A 22,377-nucleotide genomic window follows, 5' to 3' on the forward strand; every position below is an offset into this window, starting at 1 on the left:
TAAAAGCAATTAATTAATTAGCCTGCCAATATTCACATATAGCTTATAAAACTCACACTTTTACTGTACTAATGTAATTCCATTGTTGCAACCAATAAACATTAGCTGTACTTGAAATAGATAAAGTTGCTAACATAAAATATTGCTTTGTTCAATTACATAACTTTTATTTGGGTCTTATTCATCCCAGTCAAGAATTTATAGTCACAACAAGCATGATTACCAGAAACCATCACAATTTCACATTAATAAAATACAGCATATCTTGAAGAGAACCAATTTGTTATCATGACTTCTATGCAAATGTGAAATTAGGTAAGAGTGTTCAGTTCTTACATCTTGCAAATGAGATTCTTTTTTCTTGGCTGACAAATTTAAGTGCTTCTCTAAGATGGAATAGTATTTCTCACTTTCCTTGTCAAACTTCTTCTTCCCATCCTGAAAAACAAAACATTCCCATGTAAAGTATTTGACTAAATATCACAACTAACTTAAAAGAAATAACGGGTGCCAAAATATGCCTCATTATAAAACCACTTTTATTGGTTCCAGTATTTTTAGGGTTCAATTCTGAATCGGACCTAAAGATAGGAGAACAGCTTAAATTATTAAAAGCAATAGCAGAATTTTTCCCATAAATAACAAACCCATACAACAGACTCTCATGGTTTTCCATAGTAAATATACATGAGCTTTTATGTGAGTGGTGTCTTTTTAAGCAGATACTTAAAAACAAAATAATCTTCCCCAAGTTTTCTAAGTATACCTAACTGCCATACTGTTTTTACTAAAAGAAAACAAAAAAGCCAACCAAAAAACCACAAACAAACAGAACTCAAACAAACAACACTAACCCCCAAACACACCCCACCCCAAAAAAAACCAAAATAAAATAAACAAACAAAAAACCAACCCAAAAACCCCCACTGTGGAGGATATAGGTGACTGTAAAAAATGTGATAAAGATATGGGCCTATTCTTTGCATTTAAGACTACTACGCTTATTTTCCACCCACACTCCTAAAATACGAGGATGATGGAAAAGCATATGTGTGGTTGCAAAAGGAAATTGGTCCAAGTGTCTGTTTCCAATAATATTTCGATGTGTCTGAATATTTAAGCTTGTCTCATTTAAAAGTTATCCTGCCTTTTTCCTTTCCCACTCCTGTTTCTCCCATCATGTGGAGCCAATCCTCACATTTTTACTGTAAAACTATTTTGATACATAATACAAAAGAGAGCTACTACTTTGAGTAAATTAAGAAACATCTTATTTTCTGCAAACAAATTCAGAATTCATACTTCAAAACTTTTAAAACCTGCTGTTCTGAAATTTACATCTGAAATTTAAAAAGAAGATAGGTTTCTCAAAAGCTTTTCCATCCTTCAAAGAGAGACAAATTTCAAGAAATAGGAGAACTGATTGAAGTTGATATCCCATCAGAGCATTATTAATGATAAATCAATAACTTTTATTTATAAAATAATATATTCCCTAAATAAAAGTGACTTTCTGCCAGTGATTTATATAACCTTAATTAAGTCCTAATGATTAACAAGTGAATGTTTTGAGAAAACAAAAAAAGTTTCAAGACAAACAGTCCTACTTACACATTTTCAAAATCTATTAGTGATAGAAAAACTAATTACTGGCCATAATGAAGTAACATCAGGTAATTTTAAGAATTGTAGTGATTCTCTTCCTCACCCCTTTCTCCCTAGAAATTTTTATATACAAAAACAAATAACTAGCTTGCACTGTAGCACCACCCCATTTTCCTTAGTCATATCATGGGAAAGTCAAGTCAGTCAGAGAAATAAGAAATAGGAGGAAGATTTTAATGACATGAATCAAAACTTATCAACCAGCTGTAACAACAAACCACTTACTGATTAGCTCCAGTGACTAAAGTTTACAGCAGTAATTATACTAGATTGTAAAACACATGATAAACTTCCTATCCTGAAAAAAGTTCAAATATATTTAGTATGAAAAATACGCACAATTTAATGTTCTCACTACATTCACAACAGAGATATCTTCAAAAGATACCAGAAGGAAAAGAAGACACTTGACCCAACAAAATATTAAATAACAATACAGAATAACTACTAATGCCTTCTATATTTAATTATAGATAAACAGATACCAGGACAAAAAGGTAAAAAATGAAAAAGAAAAGATTGTGTTTTGTTTAGCAAGTGAAAAGAAGCTATAAGAATTATCTTCCAAAATCTTTCCCAAACACATTCTTAAAAGAGAGAAGGCAGAAGGCTAGAGTTGTGGCAAATAACTTGTTAAGTCAAGAAATCAACTTCTGTGGGACTGAAATCATAGGTCAGTTCCACTGCCACAGTTTTATTGGAGAATACTCAAGTGCCAGGTCTTCATGATGAAGCAAGAGCAATCTGTGTGTTTCAACAGCACCTTTGGTCACAAACAGAAATTCAGTTCAGCTGATCATTGAATAAAAGGTGCAGTTAGTTACACACAGTTTTATCTTCTGAGACAATGATGTAATGTGCTGGACTAGAAATATGAACCAGATTAGTTTAAAATCCAAGAGACAAAGGTGTCAAAGTCATCAACTTCAGGAAATACTCAAGTTAAGGGCAAACTTGATCCTATGAAAAGTGTCAAGAGAATTACCTTTTAGGTGTTTTTTTTTCCCCAAGTAATTGTAAAGTGGGAAAGGAGTCTGCCTGATTGCAGTATTTAAGCCTTTGGTCACAAGCTACTGGAGTTCAGTGGTGGATATCCTGTCCACTAGACCACCTACCTCAAAAGGTAACTTGACAGACTTTGACAATGAGGCCCGAGTGCTGATAGCACATACTGCACATTTGGACTTGATATTGTACTTGCCTCTGGTGTCTCACACATCAGACCAAAGAAATTAGCCAAGGAGCCATGGGCAAAGCTCCTGCAGGATTACCCATTTCAGACTGGGATCACCAACCCCTCCCTCCCTCCCTCCCTCCCTCCCTCCCTCCCTCCCTCCCTCCCTCCCTCCCTCCCTCCCTCCCTCCCTCCCTCCCTCCCTCCCTCCCTCCCTCCCTCCCTCCCTCCATAACATATTTGTCATACAAACAGTAAGTATTCATCTCGCCTTCTCAACTATTTGTCTCAGGACCAGGGTGATCAGGAGGTAATGAATAACCCAAAGTCTGGTTAGCCACTTGAGCTCATACTGACACTACCATAACTTTTACTAACGAGACCTGGAAAAGAGTCAGAAGTCTCAGCTGCCCAGTGAGAGTCAAAGAAAAAGGTGTGACAACAGGACTTTGCCTGTTTGCCTACATAGAGCACATCAAATACATGTCAATACCAAGAGGGGACCATTGGTCCTAATGGTCCTAATGTGGCTCCCACTGCACTGCACTGAATCCAAATCACTTTTATTTTCTGCTATGATCTATAACAAAATTATGTGAATTACATATCCCATCCTCTCTTTATACGTAAAAAGGAAAACAAAAAATTTAAATGATCATATCTAAACAGATAAGCCCACCCTGCCTGCCAAGAAAAAGAAAAAAACAAGTTCAAATAAACTAATTGTGGTTTTAAGGCACATTGTATCTCATGTGAAGCTTCATAAAGACTTCCATGACACCATCCATAAGGAAACACGGAATTTGAAGGCTCTCATGGTCGTCCGCCGGCCCTCTCCCAGACTGCACCTCTACACTGCCACAGATCTGCTCAGCCACTGCCTCCACGATTTTTTGTATCTGTTACATTAAAGAGAAAACTGGAAAATTGGAGTTTGCCTGTCACCAGGACAACTTCTGGCCCAAGTGCAGGGTTTTCAGAGACAGCACATCTGATAAACTTCTTCCTCCTTTTCCAGATTTTAACAAGACCTTCTTCCTTCAAAGGTAGAAGTTGACAAAGTAGAAAGACTAACAGAAGTCAACTGCAAATAGAGATCTCTTGGCAATTTGGACTGCATTACTGTCTTTACCCGGTGATACTCCCAGGAATATGTTTGCAGCAGGACAGTGTTTCTGGCATTGCTCTGATTACTCAGATATGTTTCTGGGAAAAGTATGAAAAATACTGGCCCCAACAGGTGATTGAGTATCCTTTGCTTGGAAGGTCCTCCACTGTGCCAGTAAAACCCACATATTTGGATGTATTGAAGCCTCTGAAATCTGTTTACTTAGTAAAAATTAACAACAAAAAAGATACACTCAGAAGCAGGTGATTCATGTTCTGGATGAGAAGAAACACTTCAGTTTATGCCAAAATAGCTCTTGTCTCACACACTCAGTCAGTGACTCACAGCTCACAGGCGCATCCTAAGTGGAGTCACAAACTCAGCTTATTCCAGCTTTAGCCTGTTCTTCTGCAGACCTCAAAACACTCACAAACACAGCCACTGCCCAAATGAATTATCTGAATCCTGGTCCCAGCAATCTGTACCCATAAGACTGAGAAATCTACTTTTCCACAAACTACAAGGTTTTCAAAGAAAGTTTCCGTGCGAAACTGTCTCCTCAAAGTTTAGAGACAGATGATTGCTTTTGCCTAGATTCCACATTGGATCAAACCCCAAGGAGAAGAGATGTGGCTGGATAAGAAAGCATGTGCTGCACTGTTACCAGAACAGACTGCACCAGCCATGACACAAAGCTTAAGGCATGTGGCCATAAGGAAGATGCTAATTCCTGACCTCTTATTCCCTTCAGACTCCAGCTTTCTTCCATCCTTGCACATCTTTCCTACATGTAAACCTCACCCTTTCTCTTTTCCCTGGAAAAAAAGTATAACCATTTTCTTTCAAAATATCAGCTAGAACACATGAAAAAACTCCCACCCAAAATCCATGTGAGATAACTAGGAGGGTGCAATAAAAAAAAAGCACAGAAAAAGAGAAATGACATAATATTAATCCTTGGATTGTTTTACACTGATGTATAAGTCATCAACACCTTTTGTCTAGACTAAGTCCTGTAGACTCTAAACACTGTAAATATCTCTGTATAGTTGTTTAACCATTCTCAGGTGTGTCAAGCCTTAAATCAGTTCAAAAATATTTACAGTTTGAAATGCTTCAAATTTCTAGGAACCCCATTAGGAAAGCCCTTAACCACACACCCGGCTTACAGCATTTAATGGAGCCTTACTAACTGCCAGCACCCTCTTGAGAGACTTAAGTCATATAATACTGGATACAGGTTTAATTCCTGGTTTTATTCTCTCTGCTCAGATTTCCTGCATAGTTTTATTTCAAAACTGATTAGACAACCTCCCAAAAAATCATTTTTTTCTGAAATTATTTTTTCTTGAGACACATCTACTTATAGGCATGCCAGGTATGGCAAGTTTAACTCAAAAGATGTTCTTGTATTCCTCTTGTTTTATAAATATTTATGGCTCTGAAAAGTCCAGACATCAATTGCTGAGAAGTCCATTAAAAAGTTAACTCAAGTGAGTCAGATAGTTTTTCTCCTGTTCAAAAAGATTTTGATTGCATGCTATAACTAATCATATACCTGCTACAAATCATTAACATGATTCTCACAAATTTTACCCACTAGCTGTATTTCTAGATATAAAGCAGAAATAGTTGCTATACTTTGAAATTGATTTTCCTTTTCCAGAGGAAATATCAATAAATCTGGTATTTTTATAATGGTTTACATCAACTTTGTGTGCAGTATTTAATGTCAAAATTGTTACGTGTATCTTGAGAATTATTACATAAATTATTCCTCTTTATTTTTCCAAATAAGAACCTCTTCCACCCTCCTCATTCACTTCCCATTTTTAGTTGCAATAATTTTTGGTGTTATATTTATCTATTAGCTACATCTTGTATCTGTCCATAAAGAAATCTTTGTTTGTTGGAAAACAATATTTTACACTTTAACATGCTAATCGTTAAAAAACCCTGCCAAAACATAATCTTTGTTGAAACCACAAAATAAACATGCTTTACAAGAAACTATTTTAAAAGGATCAAGAAAGGAAATTAAACCAGAAATTGTTGCAAAGAAACTATTTGGAAAAAAATATGTCAATACATTGAAAAGAGGAGAATACCTTAATTAGAAAGCAAGTGAACATTGTGAAACATGGCCATGATGATTTCTTTCTTCTCCTCACCCAGAATTAGTACATATTTTTTTCACCAACTCAAACTGAGGTGTGAAAACTGTAGAAACTGGCACAGAAATACAACAGTAAGACTTGCATATAGATCACGTAAGACACATTTGTCAGCTGAAGAACCTGAAGGCAACAGTGAACTTTGTGGAGATCAATAAAGCCACATCCTTTTTCTATCTCTTTGACAACAACTGCAAAAACATTGATTTTTGCAACAACAGACTGGAGATGGTTTTTATATTTGAAGTCTAACATTGCTAGAATGTTAGACTTCAAACATATTTTTTTCAAAGCCACCTTTTTCATTACCTCCCAAACAAAAATTAAAATTTTATTTCTACAAAGTTAGTGTGATTTTGTTTGGAGTAGTAAGTTTGGGGACCATGTCTTACTAAGTAGCAGGACAAACAAAAGTAGAACTGCAGTCTAGAAAATAAACTAAATTTAGTTTTGGAAAGACTGACTTGAGCTAAGATCCTATGGGCTTCTTGGAAAACGTAAAATCTCAGTCTCATGACTTCTCCTTTGAGGAGAAAAAAAGTAAATTCTCCTTCCATTTTATGTTGCCTGAGATTTTGTCAAGTGGAAGTAGTTGGTAAGTTACTGGGTTTTTGGTTGGTTTTAATTAGATTGAAATTATCATTGGCATCTGAGAGGGTGCGTTTTGATACATGTCTGGATGGGAAGTATTTCTTTTTGGTAGAAATTTTGATTTGTTATGTGAACGCTAAGGGTTCAAGATAAGGTTGAAAGAAGTCACAAGCTTTTTTTTCCCAGAAGAAAAAGTGAAAAGGTAATACAAAAATCCTTCCCTCCTCTTCTTCCTCCAAAACAGAATTTAATATATTGTTAGGTTATCAGCTTTCCCCAAATCCATAAGGAAGTCAGAAAGGTTAATGGACATGGTTTATGTATCATTAGCAAATAATGTGAAGTGAAGCAAATTTATACCATAGTTCATAAAGAAATCCTTGTTGATCGACATAAAATAGGGTTAATATAGCCATTAATCATGTCCTATGCTCCTCATAACTGCTAGTGAAAACACTTCCAAATTGAAGCAGAATGCATCATGTAGAAAATTAAATGTCCAAATGACTATAAATCTTAAAACAAATTCTTTACTAAAAAAGAACAACCATATGCAAACCATGATGATCCAGAAAACAATATAGTGTAAGACACAAATAATTATAATAAAAAGAACATATTGCAACTATGAAGTATAACAAGGCAATAAACTGGGAATACAAGACTGTTTAGCAGCATTAAAGCTATGAAGACAGATATTAGAAACTGGCAGTTTAAAAAATAACCTGAATTAAAATCAGGTAAGGAATACATAAAATTGAAATATATTTGAGACAACCCAAAACTAATTTAAGTTTAACTGGAGTTCACATCTGTGTAAAATACTGAATAACCTTGCAAGAGATAATTTACTTTCAGGTTCATAAACTTCTGAAGAAAATTTTCTTTTCCCTCTGTAATGCATTTAGAGATCCAAGTATCAGGTGCTTTCAAAAGTGTATCCTGGAAGAGGAGAATCCCACAGCCATTTCCTAATAATTCCCTATGTAATTCCATCAGATGTTTTCAAATTAAAAAGCAGATACTATTAAATGAGAAAATGTATTTGTAGGATGTAATTTCTCTCAAAAAAAAGCCCTCTTGAAATGGAAACAAAAATATTAGCAGTTCCCAGCATTGCTGTGAAAAGACATGCAAACCTGCCAGTGCCATCAGGACACAAAGCAGGACATATTAGACACTGTGTTATTCAGCTGCAAAGCTGTCTCGAGTTTATTTGGCATTTGCTGATTCCAGGAGTAGCTGCTCTGTGTCTGGGAATCTGCTAAATCCCTGCCCAAACAGCAGGACTGGTAAGTCTACACACGTAATCTAGTTTTATTACTTTACTGTCTATTAAATATGAAGTATTTTTGCTGGAATAGCTTACTTAGGATATTATCAAATTACTGCTTAAATCATATGGAGAAGCCCCCTAGAACAGCAGAAACTGACTTACTTTTCTCTGCATCAGGTTTAGGATAGCTTTCTGAAGTTTAAAATATTTTATCATAACAGGAAGACTTTTGTTCCTCTACAAAAACTTGTGACTTTAAAGGATTTCACAAAGAAAGCCACGCTCTTTAGGAACTCATGGAGAGGCCATTTCATCTGCACAGTTAGCAACATCCTTGCTTGGTGTACTTAAGAGCAAAGATAGAGAAAAAAGCTGCGAAGAACAGAATGTCATTCAAATAAAGCAATTCCAGCAGACCAGCTTAAAACTTCACATACTCACTGCTTTGTTTTAAAAGCTACAGATAAAAATATCTCTTTCTTAACTAGTAATTTCTTTTTTTAAACACTGTTTGGGGATCTCCCATCTATGCCAACCAATCAGCCAATATCTCTGATCTCAGCATGCCAGCAGCGTATTCAGCACCACTCGTGGTCCCAGGGCACCTCTGACGCCATCACAACAGGACTGCAATGCTGACCTGAGGAAGAACTTGAGGCGTGTTATGTGAAATTTTTTAGATTAGTACACTCAACTGGAAACTGTGCTGTTTACAGATATTTTGGGAAAAAAAGAAAAAAAAGAAAAAAAAGGAAACAGTCTGAGGTCAATGTCAGAAGTGATTTTGTTTTGTTTTGAAAGCATCTATTTTTAGAGTCCCTTTTACAACACTGATAAAAGAACACAAATTATCACTTTGGGGTGAAAAGTTATGCCTCTCCAATGGCATTGTTAAGCTCACCCAGTGCCCTCAGATTGCTTCTTGGGGGTGCGTATTAAATCTTCTTATCAAGACAAGAATCTCAGACCACCCCTTCTTGGCAAACTCCACATGAACAAATGGTTCTGTGGTAGCTACTATAACCTGACAGGTCCCAAAATAACAAAACTGCTTTATTTGGTGGAAAGCTGAATCTCTTGATGCTCCCATATCTACCAAGACACAATAGTTTCAAGCTGTGATGTCCATTTTTGTTACAGTACAGAAGGGATACTTCCCAGATACTACAACCCACATCAGTTTGGGATAGAGCTATTTCAGAATTTGCTTTACCAAAAGAAAAGTTGTTAAATTTGTATACTCTCAGGCCCCTGCAGAATCTGATGCATAGACAGAACAAGATACTGGATGATGGGAAACCTATGGCAATACGACTGATCAAATGATTTTCTATTTAGAGTGGAAAAAGGCAACTCCACGATACATATGGAATAAAGACCCATAGACCCCACATCATCTGAAAAATGTACAAACAATGCCCAAACTGTAACTATAACTGTAACTATTTCTATGCTGTTAACTACACCATGAAACAAAGGGAAGCAATGCAGAAGGAGATCTTAGTTTTCCCCCAAACTGCTAAAACCCTAACGCGTAACAGTATAAGATTAACAGATGAATTCATACCCATGTATAAAACCTCATGACTTCAGCATTAAGAGTTCAGTACAGCTGTGAAACTATACAAAAGCACCCAAAAGCACAATTCTTAAATAATCCCTGCAGGATAAGAGAACACAGTTGCCTTTGTCAAAACATAATGAATTTGGTTGGATAAAGGATGCTAAAACTCAGGATGGAGTCTAATTTTGAACAAGGGGTGGAAGGGCGGGGGACTAGGTGCCTTTGAGCTGATGAATGAAAATTGACACCTTGTGCAGGGAGCAAAATACCAAACTCCCTACTTCTTCAGGCCCTGTCCTGCTCTGCACCTGGGCAATTGGCCACTTCCTGTATTACTCTTACATCCTTCTAGAGACTTTCAAAGTCTCATCAACAACCTTGAGACCCATTTTTCAGGTGTGGAACATGATCCTGTCCACAGCCTTGCTGTGGCCAAGAGCAAGGCTAGAAAGAACATAACAGGTGAGTAGAGCTACTGCACTCTGCCAAATCCTCCAAATCCTTGCCCTCAAACACTCACTAAGAAGTTCAGCTCCCCTGTGAGCTGGAAATTAAGTTTGAAGGTCAACATATTTGTTTGTACTTTTGATCACAGCTCAGGAGTCCAGTAGGATTCTAGCAGCTGTGCAGGGTCAAGATGCAACCTTCCTGAGCCCTTCCCATGACACACACTACAATAGGCTGCAGCAGATTAGCAATAAAAAAACCCTTAATTTAATTAGAAGGTTTCTTGCTTCTTTATGTTCTATCGTCCTTTTCCAGTAAAAAGGCTGATGCTACCTAAGTTTTTAAATTTTTTTGTTTTACTAGCCGTAGATTTTGAAAAAATAAATGGTTCTTTTTGCCAAGAAAGGTACACTGCATGGTCATTTAAACAATTCCACCAATTAACACATTTATTCTAAGCCTTAATTCTTAAATGTTATGGCGGAATAGTAAATTATTTTCCAATACTGGGGACTAATTTATTTATCCTTAATTTATATCTGTTTTCTTTACTATGCAAATTAGAATCTTAATAAACTGCAGAAAAAAACCACAGCTTCAGAAACCAATTTAAGTCAGTGAGCCAGTTAATCACACTCACTAATAACAGAGAGACTGCATTTAACAGAACTTATTAAAACTGATTATACACATAACATTAACTCTTTTCCTCACAAAACACCTGTAGTTAACAGACTGAAACACCAGTTTTTAATCACTGTGTCCAGAACCTTTTAGTTGGGAGATCTGAATTTTCATTCTCATTTTTGAAAAGAATACACTAAAAATGAAACAAGCTTTTAGGATTGTTGTCCTTTTTTTGTTGTTTCTTTCTGTTAACTTCCTAAAAGTTTATCAGCTTTGAATGAAACAGTAATTGAACTGAAGCAAACTGTAATGAGAAAATAATTTTGTTTCATTTGCATAATGTCAAGAGCTGTCCCAAGAGGACCAGACGCTTATAAAAAACTCTGGGTCCAGGTGCTCAGCCAGTGTTATCTCCCAGTTTAAGGGTTTGGCTCTGCACAGAAGAAAGTAAGACTTTCTTAGATGAAATGTATGCATACTGGGCTCTTCACTACTGTTTTTGAAACTTCTCAAATATTTCACATAGACAAGTGTAGAAGAAGCAATGGCTAATCATATTACCATTACAATTATTTTTTTACATTGCAAAGAAATGTCTTTCGCTGTTTGATATTTCTGTACATTTATTTGAATAAATAAGGGAAAATACATTTGATCTATTTTAAAAATATATTATACTATACATTTTCATTAAATGCAAGTTCTGATTTCCTGGTTCTTGCATTTGTTAACACTATTTTAAGTAAAATATCAGATTAGACAACATATATGGGATTATTTCTCAAATAAAAGTGTTCAAAACCTTGGAATGAAATGCATTTGTAAGTGCAATTCACAACTTTCACAATTCAGAAACTTCAAGCAAAACTTGAGGATTTATTAAAGTAAAATAAAAGCTAAAGAGAATTTGTACTTCTCTACCTACCAGAGATAGATGCTTATTAACTTCTAATACCTAAAGAGATTGCCACAAGTTATTTATCAGTATAGCAGATTTTTTTGGTATGTGGCTGTCTCATGACCATTGAGTAGCCTCAGTTCCTCATGCTCATGTTACACTTTATTCCCAATCCTCCAGTCCTCCTCCTCCACCATATCGACCTATGACAATACCACCAGATTTTTTCTACCTGGTCATTACCAAAAATAAAACAACAGACTGATCTCAATTTGCCCCATGGGATCTTTTAAGTGGTGACTTCTCTCTAACCAGACAGTCTCTCCCATACAGAAAACTCACTGTTCTTTTCCCATGAGCTAGTTCCTCTGACAGACTGGGTTTCTCATACTAAGCCCCATCTAAACTACTTTACAATGACTCATGTAGAGTGCTATAAAAGCCTGGCTGAAATAGAAATAGGTTTGATCCTCTCCATTTCCTTGCCTACAGAATAAGTTATCAAAAAAGATATCAGGTGTCTGGTACTTACCATTATTGAGAAACTGTTGCATTTTAACTCAAAACATTTGACCACCAATAATCCTCTTTGCCTGTCCTCTCTGTGCTTGCTTCCCCTGGCCTCCTCCCTCCATGGTTCAGACTGACACTAAAGCACACCAAATCTAGTGGATGAAAATACCAAGCCTTGAGTGGCAGACACCATTTCTAAAGAAACATCTCCTGCCATACCTGCTACAGCAAGGTCACTCATTTTTCTCAGTTAAAGCACAACAAGTGCTAGGATCTGATCAGATACCAAGGAAACTGGCTCACCAAACGGGCATTCAGGTATTTCTACCCATACTAGATACATATCTAAAACTGTGCTTTGACAGCTTTCTGACAGACCTCAAAAAATGGAGCATTTTGTTTGTTTCATGCTCCTCAATTTCCAGACAATCCAAATTAAACACAGAGAGAACGTGCTACCTCCTGCATGCCTACATGTGAAGATAGATGCAGGAAAATTAATGACAGCAGTGAATAAGGATTTGTTTCCCAAGTAGAAAGGAATTCACAACTTTGAATAAATGAATGAAATTAAATAACGATAAAAACTAATCCTCCTGGCCAAAATAAATTATTTTATGAAATAAACAGATGGAATTGTAAGGAGGAAACAAACTCTCCTTTTAAGTCTTAAAACCAAAATTGCTTCTGTTGTCTTTGATCTGATTTAAGTTGTATTAAAGGTCAATGAACATTGGAACGAATATTGCTAAATACTCTACTCAATGGATAAAAAGAAAGAGGAAGGTTTGGCTTTACTGTCCATAACACATCACACAATGAGCTCACCACAGTTACCAGCTGGGGCCTCACAAACCACATTGACCAAATAAGGCAAAAGGATTCGTGCCTGGAATCCTTTCCCAGTTACCTCACCCGGCTTCTGCTCGCCTTGCTACAATAATTGGAGAGGTCATTTTTTTAAACTCAGATGGAGTAAATCAACAGGCTGTCCAATGCAAAGCTGGGTTTGTGTAGTCTCTGGAGAGAACTCAGCTTTATTTAAACTGAGTGTGTACAGAAAAGGAATAACTGAAATATGTGCAATAAAAACAGAAGAGCAAGTAGTATAAATCAAGAAGAGCAAGTGATGCAGATTTGTATATTGCTGGTTAGATTACAAACACTAATGCTTTATGGGGAAAGTATCTCAAATTTGCTTGGTACCTTCAGTTTTTTGAAGTACATGTGAAGAATTGGTCTTTAATGTTATTCTTGTGATGTTCTAAAAACACTTGAACCTTGCACTCTGAGTCCTTGTATTTAAAATATAGCTTTGTAACATCAACAGGATATATTCTATCCTCCATATTCTTTTTGATTTCTGTTACTATATTTTTGCCTAAACTCATTATAGTTTTGAAGAAAAAATTAAATATTCTCATGCTCTATATTAAAAACATCTGTAGAATATTCATCATGGTAGCAAAAAATCTTGTGAACTTATTTATTAGTAAAATAAAATGGTAATTCTCATAACTTATAAAATTTTCCCCTTTTTTCCCTTGGGAGGGTAGGGTTTGCTTGTATTTATCTGCAACTAAACTTTTATCTGGTGTTTTATAAAAGAAAGAAAAAAAAGCCCAGAAATCACTTTTAAGTGCTCTCTCACATAATCTCCCCCCCAGCAAAATCTTACAGTAGTACCTAAAATAATTTCCTGTTTTGTATATTGGTAATACAACTATCCAATAATATTTTCCACAAAATTTGGAATCACAGTTTAACAGGGTATTAAAATTTATAATGTCAAAGTCCAATTAGAAGACAGAACCCAACACTCAACATCTGCTTGGATCTCTAGTTACTGCTAACACTGCCAATGCTAAAGGCATACCAATCTCATGCTTCTATACCCAATCTCTTTAAATGTTTGTCCATAAGATATTATGATGCAAATTAATTGCAAAGTGACAGCTCTAGAAATGTGACATTACTAGCAGTTATACTGTGGAGTTTGCACCATCCACAGAATCACAAAATCAGTGAATATGCAAAGTTGGAAGGGACCCAAAAGGATCATCAAGTCCAAATCGGGCCATGCACAGCACCATCCCCAAGAGTCACACCATGTACCCAAGAGTAATTTACAAAGAAGTTGAAGAGCACAGGGCAGAGGATGGAGCCCTGTAGAACCCCATCAGTGACAGGTCACCAGTCTGATGCCACCCCACTCATTAAAACCCTTTGTGCTTGACCCATGAGCCGATTCTCACCTACAGCGTGATGTGGTTATTCCGCTGAATGCTGGACATTTTGTCCAGAAGGATCCTGTGACAGCATGGAAAGATTACATCAGCTGGCTTCTTTGATCAGCTGGGTAGGTTAGCTTGTCATTAAAGGAAATCAGGTTTGACAATCAGGACTTTCCCCTTGTGAAGCCATGCTAGCTGTCACCAATGACTGCATTGTCTTTCAGGTGTTTTCCAATACCTTCTCCGTAACTTTACCAGGAAGTCAGACCAACAGGCCTGTGGTTTCTAGGGTGCTCCTTCTTGCACTCGTTGAAAACTGGGACAACTTTCACCAGCTTCCAGTCAGCTGGGACATCTCCAGTTTCTCTTGCAGAGAACATGTTTGCACAGAAATGTTTTGGGGTTTTGGGCAGGGAGGGATGACAGAGAAACAGAAGCAAGTTTGGATTTGATATGAATGCTGTTATACACACTGTTGTAAACTAACACTACAGGATAAAAACAGGTCACACCTGCTGTGGACCTAGTAAAGGTCCACTCAACTGATGTGTCTAGAAAAGACCACAAATAAAAAGTGACATTCTCAGTCTTTTGTGAAACCTGCTGCTAAAATCAAAACAACAGGAAAACATCTTTTGTTCCACTATCAGCACAGATCATCCCAGAAGAGTTCAAAGAGACAAATCAGTGCAAACCTTCATTAACTGCAGATAAATAACCAGCAAGATCAACTCATTCTGTATTTGTAAGAGCTCATAAATGCTCAACAGCTGATCCCAGTGAACCAAAGTCGGGATAAGCAATCTGACCATGTTCTCCACTTTACCAATAATGGGTTTCACAAAGCCCAAATTTCTACTCTGTTTCATATGGGTCTCATTATTCCTAGATCATACGCTGCTATTTTGTAATTACTAGAAAAACAATACTGAGTGTAATTAAGCTGTGACTTGTTTGTGTTGATACCATTCAGTTAAAGGCCAACTGTAATTGCTTCCACTGATTAAAATGAATTCAAAGACAAATGTATCACACTTGGTTATGACGGCATTCTGAATCTCATTTCTGAGTTTGGCACTTGAACTTCATGTGCAGTGCTAGAAAATATGTTTGTTTGACATTTTATAAAACAATGACCTGGGAGAGCTCTCTTTAGGGTATCCATGCGCCAAGTATCCTGGACTCTCCAAAACACACAGCACTGCATAATAAAGTGCATTAGACACTGGAATAAGAGTTAGGTGAGCCAGGCTTCCTCCTGAACTCATTCTGTACAGTGTAGTATGACCACAGACAAGTCAAAACAATTCTAAGAAGAGGAACAGATGCCCATATTTTACATGGAAGAGATATAGAAACCAGCCATTGTGATATACCAAACAGAGAGGACTAAACCTGTCCTGTAGTGCCCTGCCTTTAATATTCTTGATGATACAAAAAAGAAAGGACTCATCTCCAATTAGATAATTATGTATGTGTTGACATCTACTGAGTGATATATTCAAAGGAAACCTGAGTGTCTTACAGAGTTCTGCAGAGAGCCCTCTGAACCACCTATGGATTGTCTCTGTCATACAGCAAGACAGTCAGCAGTATGGTGGGTTGAGCTTTCAAGTAGGGTGCTCTGAAGAAGGATATCCCTTAAACCATGAGAATACGAAATGAAACAGTACTACAAAGAACTGGATGACACTACTAAAACCTACCAAAAACTAAAAATAACTTTGTGCTGGGATTAAATTCTTATTTGTGCAGTGTGGTAAATAAACTCCCAGCCCTGCATCTCACAGCAGCATAGGGGTGGGACAAGAGAAGAATGCAGTTGTACACAAAAACATATCAAGTGAAAGGGTAAAGAACACCCACTTCAAAGAAATCTGACCTCAAGTTCACAGTAAAAATTCTTCACAAACATCTACTGAGTTCCTGTGCGGAAGCAGTCCCATGTGTTTGCTACACATTCACAATAGCAGCACAAGAAGTATGAACCTTTGGTGCCTCTTCCCAATAGCTCTGTCCTTCTTCTGAGTTTCTTTGAGTACAGCACAAGCACAACCTCACCTGCAACATCAGAGAGCTTTTCCTTGTACTCATATAACCTTACAAATGGAACATTTCCCATAAATTTTTATGAGCACTAATATAAGATGCAAAATGCTTCAGAACTAGTGTATTTATGCAGACAGAAGGAACTGTTACTAACCTCTAACTACCATAGCCTCCATGCATAGACCAGAGACTGTGATCAGAGCAGTCCCTGATAGTCACTCAAAAAGTCAGGATCAGACTGAAAACAGCTCTTCTACACTAACAGTTAATTCTGAGCTGACTACTGAACTGTGGTATAGACAACCTGCGTTGTCTCTCTCACACAGATATAACACTTAACATCAAAGAACCATATAAAATTACCAACTGGAGCACTTCCACCATGGGAAAATCCCTGGAGAATATTAAGATGAATACTCTGGCAAATGAATGTGAACCACTGCACTGCATCAGCCACGTAAAGAGAAGTGGGAAAGCAGAGGCAGAGATCTTGCTGTCTTTAACTTGATCTTCTGTCTTTAAACAATGTCCACTTGAGGGACTCATAGCAGCTGTTTGAATCCTCCCTGTGGTTCTGGGTTAACCCAAGATGCAGCATAATGTAAATGCAGACATCAGAAGACGAACACAATGCCAGATGGTAGGAATGTGCAACAGTAGCAAGAGCTGTGTTCTATGCATATTATCAGTCTTTAAGTTCCATTTCTAAATTGTCTCCTCCTCTGAAGTAAAGAATTTAGTATAATTTACTAACACATTAATGAGGATGGCAGCAAGTCTGTTTGAATACAAAATGCCTGTTTTCAGTCCAGCTTTCAAAACACACTGATAAACTCAAATAAACATGAAATTAAAAACAACCCCAGCCACTTACTTTTGCTGCTCCTATTTGCTCTTTTCTAAACTTCTCCAGCGGTGCTATTAGCACATCATTAGCATTCTGGATCTGCAAAGTTAAACATAAAAGATATATTTTTAATACAGAGTATCTGCAGAAAGTGGAGTCACTGTAACTCTGCCAATGTGTAAGACTGAAAAACGAATGTCCAAAACATTCTTGTAAGAGCAGAAGGCAAGTAGTTATGTTTTCTTTACACAAAGGCTACAACACAAATGTACACTACTTTACTACAGAATGTTTTTATGAATAACTAAAGCAATTGCAATGGAGGATGCAGTAATTTTCTCTCCAATATGCAGAAAATTTTCTGGTACTTTACTTCCATTTCTTGCATCTTGCCTAAAACCAGAATAGAAAATGAAAACTTTCAGGAACAAGTGTTGGCCGAACAAAGAAGACAAGCACGTGAATATTGACAGCGACTAAAAACGTCTGTGTTTACGGAATCTGAAACTTTGACAGCTGAATCTTTTTGGCTATCCATTTGGAAACCTAGGTACACTGAACAGAAGAAAGTGAGGCAGAGAACTCTAAAAAGATAAGTGGGAACTTAAAAAAAAATATTCTAGATTGGGTTCCTTCACTTTTCGAGTTTTGAAACTGATTTGAGATGTCCTGCAGCTCTTTTTATCCCTTTACCCTAAACCAGAGTTGGTAATGAAGCACAGTTTTTCCCTCATGGCCTCTGTTTATTTAGTGTAAATCCAGTCCTGGGAACTCCTTCCTGAAACCCATTCCCAGCAGTAATCACCCAAAGCAGTCTGTAGTCATTTGGGACTGGAAACACGCATGCAGCAGAATACAAATGGCAGCCAAGCCATCATGCCACTCACCAAGGAAAAGCAGCATAATTTCCCCATGTGCCTTTTAGGAACAGGAAGAATAACCAATTAAATTGACTTTGCTGATGAAAATCAGAGAAACTAAAACCTGTCAGCATATCAGAAATAAAGTACAATAAAACATGTTATAATATTCTATTATACTTACTACAGGCAAAACTCTGAGTTTTCTGCAGAAATAGCTTTTTTTCTCCTCACCAGTACAGTCTTTACCAATACTCATCATTTGGGCTTTGGCAGGTTTAGTGGTCTGGGCAAAGCTAACATGTATCTAAGCCAAATATGAATGAATACAGTTCTTGAAGTTCTTCCATAACAGTAATTGATAAGTTATATTGTCAGTTGAGCATAAAAACTTCCCAAAAGGCTTTAATAAAAACCATATAGAATAAACCTATTGAAATACAAACACACTTCCTTCCCAAAACTAACATTACAATTTGAAAGACCACAGAATCACCACATCTCTTAGCAGGGAAAAGATTTAGAAGACGCTGAGACTCTCTTTGACACCCTTATGAAGTAAAGTCCAAGAAGGCAATGGCAACACTGGAATGCTCAGTGATACCATGATCAAACTGTGCTACATTTAAACACAAAAGTCAGGCACAGAGGATGAGGAGGAATGTTTTCATTGCATTCAACATCCTCCATCAGTTCCACTGGACCAGACTACAACACTACATTACTCTCTAAGTGGATGCTTCCCAATAATATATAGATTTTTAGCCAATGTCCACCAATCTAACTGGGACTCAACACCTTTTACAAGGCAAAGTGCATGCACTTAGCAAAAGATAATTACAATCTCAAGGATCACTAAAGCAGATTACAACAGCAGTGCAAAACTTATATGATTCGCCTACTATCAAGCAAAATTGCAGCACATATGCCTGGAAGCAGCAGCTGGAAGCTTTGATAGCTTACAGAACATGTACATAGCTTTTAGCAACACACAGAGAAATGATTGCTGGAGTCACTGGTATGGACATGTGGGTGCATTTTTTTTTCACATCCCAAACTGAGTTTTTCTCTACCCTTTAGTTTCATTGCTAAGTAAGTCACAGTTCAATTAAGGGAGACATACGTATGTTATTAAGTAGTTACTTCTGATACCAGATCACTACTAGTCCTGTTGCTAGCCATTGCCAGTTAAACTAATCCCGTGTGGAGCTGTATGGCCTCTCCCTTGACTCTGTGCTACCATGGTCATACAGCCTCCATGCCACATCAGGAGGCCTCACTGCCTATATTGTCCTCTTGGCAGCATTCAAGTAACTGAAACACAGCTCCTACCCACCTCACTCAAAGCTGCTGCAAAGCAACTGAGAAGGAGAATGAATCCTGCTTCAAACACCATAGAAGAATATATACATAGGAAGCATGTGGAACTGAGAGGATTCATCTGAGAAGGGGCTTTGCGGGGCTGAAGCTCAATGTTATCACTCCCACAGTTATTCATGAAGTGGGAATGGACAGCAGGCATTGCCAGGCTTTTATCTAGATGGGGTCAGTGCCTCCGAATAGATCTGCTAAGCCACATCAACAGAACACATTGCAAGCTCACCCCTGGGCTGAAAGGTTCTACTGGCAAGAGCCCTGTTGTGACAATTCATGTCCCAGCAAAATTGGGAGCTAGGCAAGAAATAGGTTTTGGTTTTTGGGAGGGAGAATGTGGCAGCAAAGGGCCTAAGAAAATCCCAGCAGACGCATTTCAACAGGCACTATTACAGAATGCAGAATGCTCCACTGTGTAAAGACTTCCATCAATTTCCACCAGTTCATGCCTAGCTTTTGGAAACTGAAAATTATAGAGAAAGAAGAAATTTTGCCTTACATATTCAGTTACTCGTTTCCTTTCTTTGTCAATTATTTTCACTGCAACTACCTTACAGTTTCATTCTTAAGAGTTAAAAATCAGCATATGCCCCCACCCCCCCTTTCTGAGACCCCTTTAAAGTAGCAATCCAGCACTCCCAAAACCATTTCTAACTGATTGCTTTAGATAATCTGAGATTTTCACTGTGTGGTCCTAATAGAGTAACTTTTTCCTGCCAAGATGATAATCCCTCTCCTACTCAGTTACTGTGCTAGGTTGAAATCAGGGACACTGGGAACAGGCAAACAATGTCAAAAAGACTGCAACTGTTTTTGTAAACAGCAACTTCAGAAATCCATGTTGTGTTTAAAATACAGATTTTACCCTTCCAAATTTATTCAGATTAGTCACACCTTTAGAGAAGTTACACTTTCTTGATCTAATAGTTAATAAATGCTACACAGTTTCAGTGCTCAGTATGGTCAATATGTGGCAGTAAATCAAATTATGTGATTGTTTCTCTTGTTTGGCTAAAGCAATGGTCTTTCTCCAGAAAAAAAAAAAGAAAAAGAAAAAGAATGACACAATTTTAATTTACTGACAGTTCATCAGTCTCTTTTTAATTAAGATGGTAGACAAGTATTAGCAGACATAATACAAGATTATTACTTTGACATTTGAGAGAACTATAATAGATACAGTAATACAGTAATAAAGAAAGAGATTTTTCTAAACTAAAAAACTTACTAAGATTTTTCTAAGATTACTAAGATTTTTAACTTTGGTATATATAATTCCACTTAGTTATAGTTTACTTGTTGATAAAAGTCCCACTGAAATAAGCATCATTAAAACCACCCAGAGGTTGTAAATATATTTGAAAAAGAAGCATTTAAAAATTCAAAATATTTTTTCTAAGGCAGTTTGGACAACTTATGAGGTTGGTAATTATTTGCATAACTGCACCATTTCAATGCACTCTGACAACCTTTGAGACAACATGGTTAAGACACTTCAGTTGTTTTTTCTGATTCATGATCATCCACTTTTCCAACCTACCCTCCTTCTCTCCAGAAGTTAGCAGTGAAATTGAACTTATGCACCAATATTGAGATTAAACTGTGGTTTTTGCACATCACAGAGAAAGTCCACATATATACTTGAAGACTTTTTGGGCTAGAAATTTTTTAAACTTTTTTTTTACTAAAACTTTAAATCATTAGAACAAAGAACATTAAGAGAATCATAATTATTATACAGTGTTAGAGAGGGAAGAATACATTTCTTGCAAACATATATGAACATTTCTATTTCTAGATTTTCTTAAATTCAAGTCAACATTAATTTTTTGAATGAACTTTTCTGATTCTTCTGAATTTGGGAAAGTGAATGATATACAGCCTGTACGTGCAGCATTCTTCTTTTACTTCAACTGAAAGACGGTAGATAAAGATTTACATGGAAAGAGGGCAGGTTTAGATTAAATATTGGAAAGAAATCCTTTACTATGAGGGTGTAGAGACCCTGGCACCGGCTGCCCAGAGAAGTTCTGGATGCCCCATCCCTGGAAGTGTTCAAGGCCAGCTTCAATGGGGCTTTAAGCAACCTGGTCTAGTGGAAGGTGTCCCTGGTCATGGTAGAGAGTTGGAGTTGGATGATCTTTAAGGTTCTGTCCAACCAAGGCTATCAGTAATTCTACTTTGGTAGAACTAGTGGATACAAACAGAAATTTACCTAAAAGCATTGATGTAGCTGCTATTTAATTTTTAAATACCAACAATACAGACATAGAAATTTTAAGCCCTGAATTGTTTTATAGGCTTTTATCTTCACCTTAGTGTCTGCAGTGCTGAACTGCAGTAACAAGAACAGTGAATACCTTTTGAGCTTTGTATTTTCATTTGTAGGGATAATAACAAGGTAGGTCACAGCAAGAACTGAGTTAACAGATTTTCCAATTGCCTGAAGACAGCAACAACTTAAGTGAGGCACATTTGCAGTAACAGAATTAGCAATTATATTAAACTTATCTGAATGACAGCAAAACACTTTAACTATGAAAAACTAAACCCAAAGGTTTGTAGAGTGTATCTTGGAAAAACATTTTTTGTTCCAAAATCTGCTATGACTACTTTTTATGGCAACAAAGAATGACCACACTTAGCACATGGTAAATAGAACTCATTTCCCTGAAATACTGAATGACTTGCAAATTCTGAATGCTGACAAATACTAATTTTTTTCAAGTCAGTATAAGACTTCTAGAAAACACAAATTAAATTCATTCAAAGTGGGCAACAAGTCTCATAGCAAATATATGCACAGTAATGCATTTCCAATTTAGAAAAATATTTCTCTACTAGACAAAAAGACATCATTTAATTTTAAATCTTTCCTACAATCCCTAACAATTCCTAACATCTGATCAAAATACCTCTTCTTTCAGTCTGAGGCCTGTATCAACAGCTCCTAATCAATAAAACTTCAAATACAAC

At 36.8% G+C, this 22,377-nt stretch overlaps 1 protein-coding gene across 3 annotated transcripts in view; it reads right to left on the reverse strand.

Annotated features, from left to right (window-relative positions):
• ARHGAP42 (Rho GTPase activating protein 42) overlaps nt 1-22,377 on the reverse strand; it is a 139,691-nt gene that overhangs the window by 50,115 nt on the left and 67,199 nt on the right. For 2 of the 3 annotated variants that reach the window (XM_058836547.1, XM_058836539.1), the window contains exons 4-5: nt 17,195-17,266; nt 337-438 (exon numbers count right to left, since the gene is read on the reverse strand). In XM_058836547.1, the coding sequence (XP_058692530.1) occupies nt 337-438; nt 17,195-17,266 (174 nt within the window). The remainder of the gene's footprint in view (nt 1-336; nt 439-17,194; nt 17,267-22,377) is intronic. The other variant, XM_058836556.1, reaches the window with a different exon arrangement.

This window comes from Poecile atricapillus, chromosome 1 (assembly GCF_030490865.1).
Source record: "Poecile atricapillus isolate bPoeAtr1 chromosome 1, bPoeAtr1.hap1, whole genome shotgun sequence".
Lineage (NCBI taxonomy): Eukaryota > Metazoa > Chordata > Aves > Passeriformes > Paridae > Poecile > Poecile atricapillus.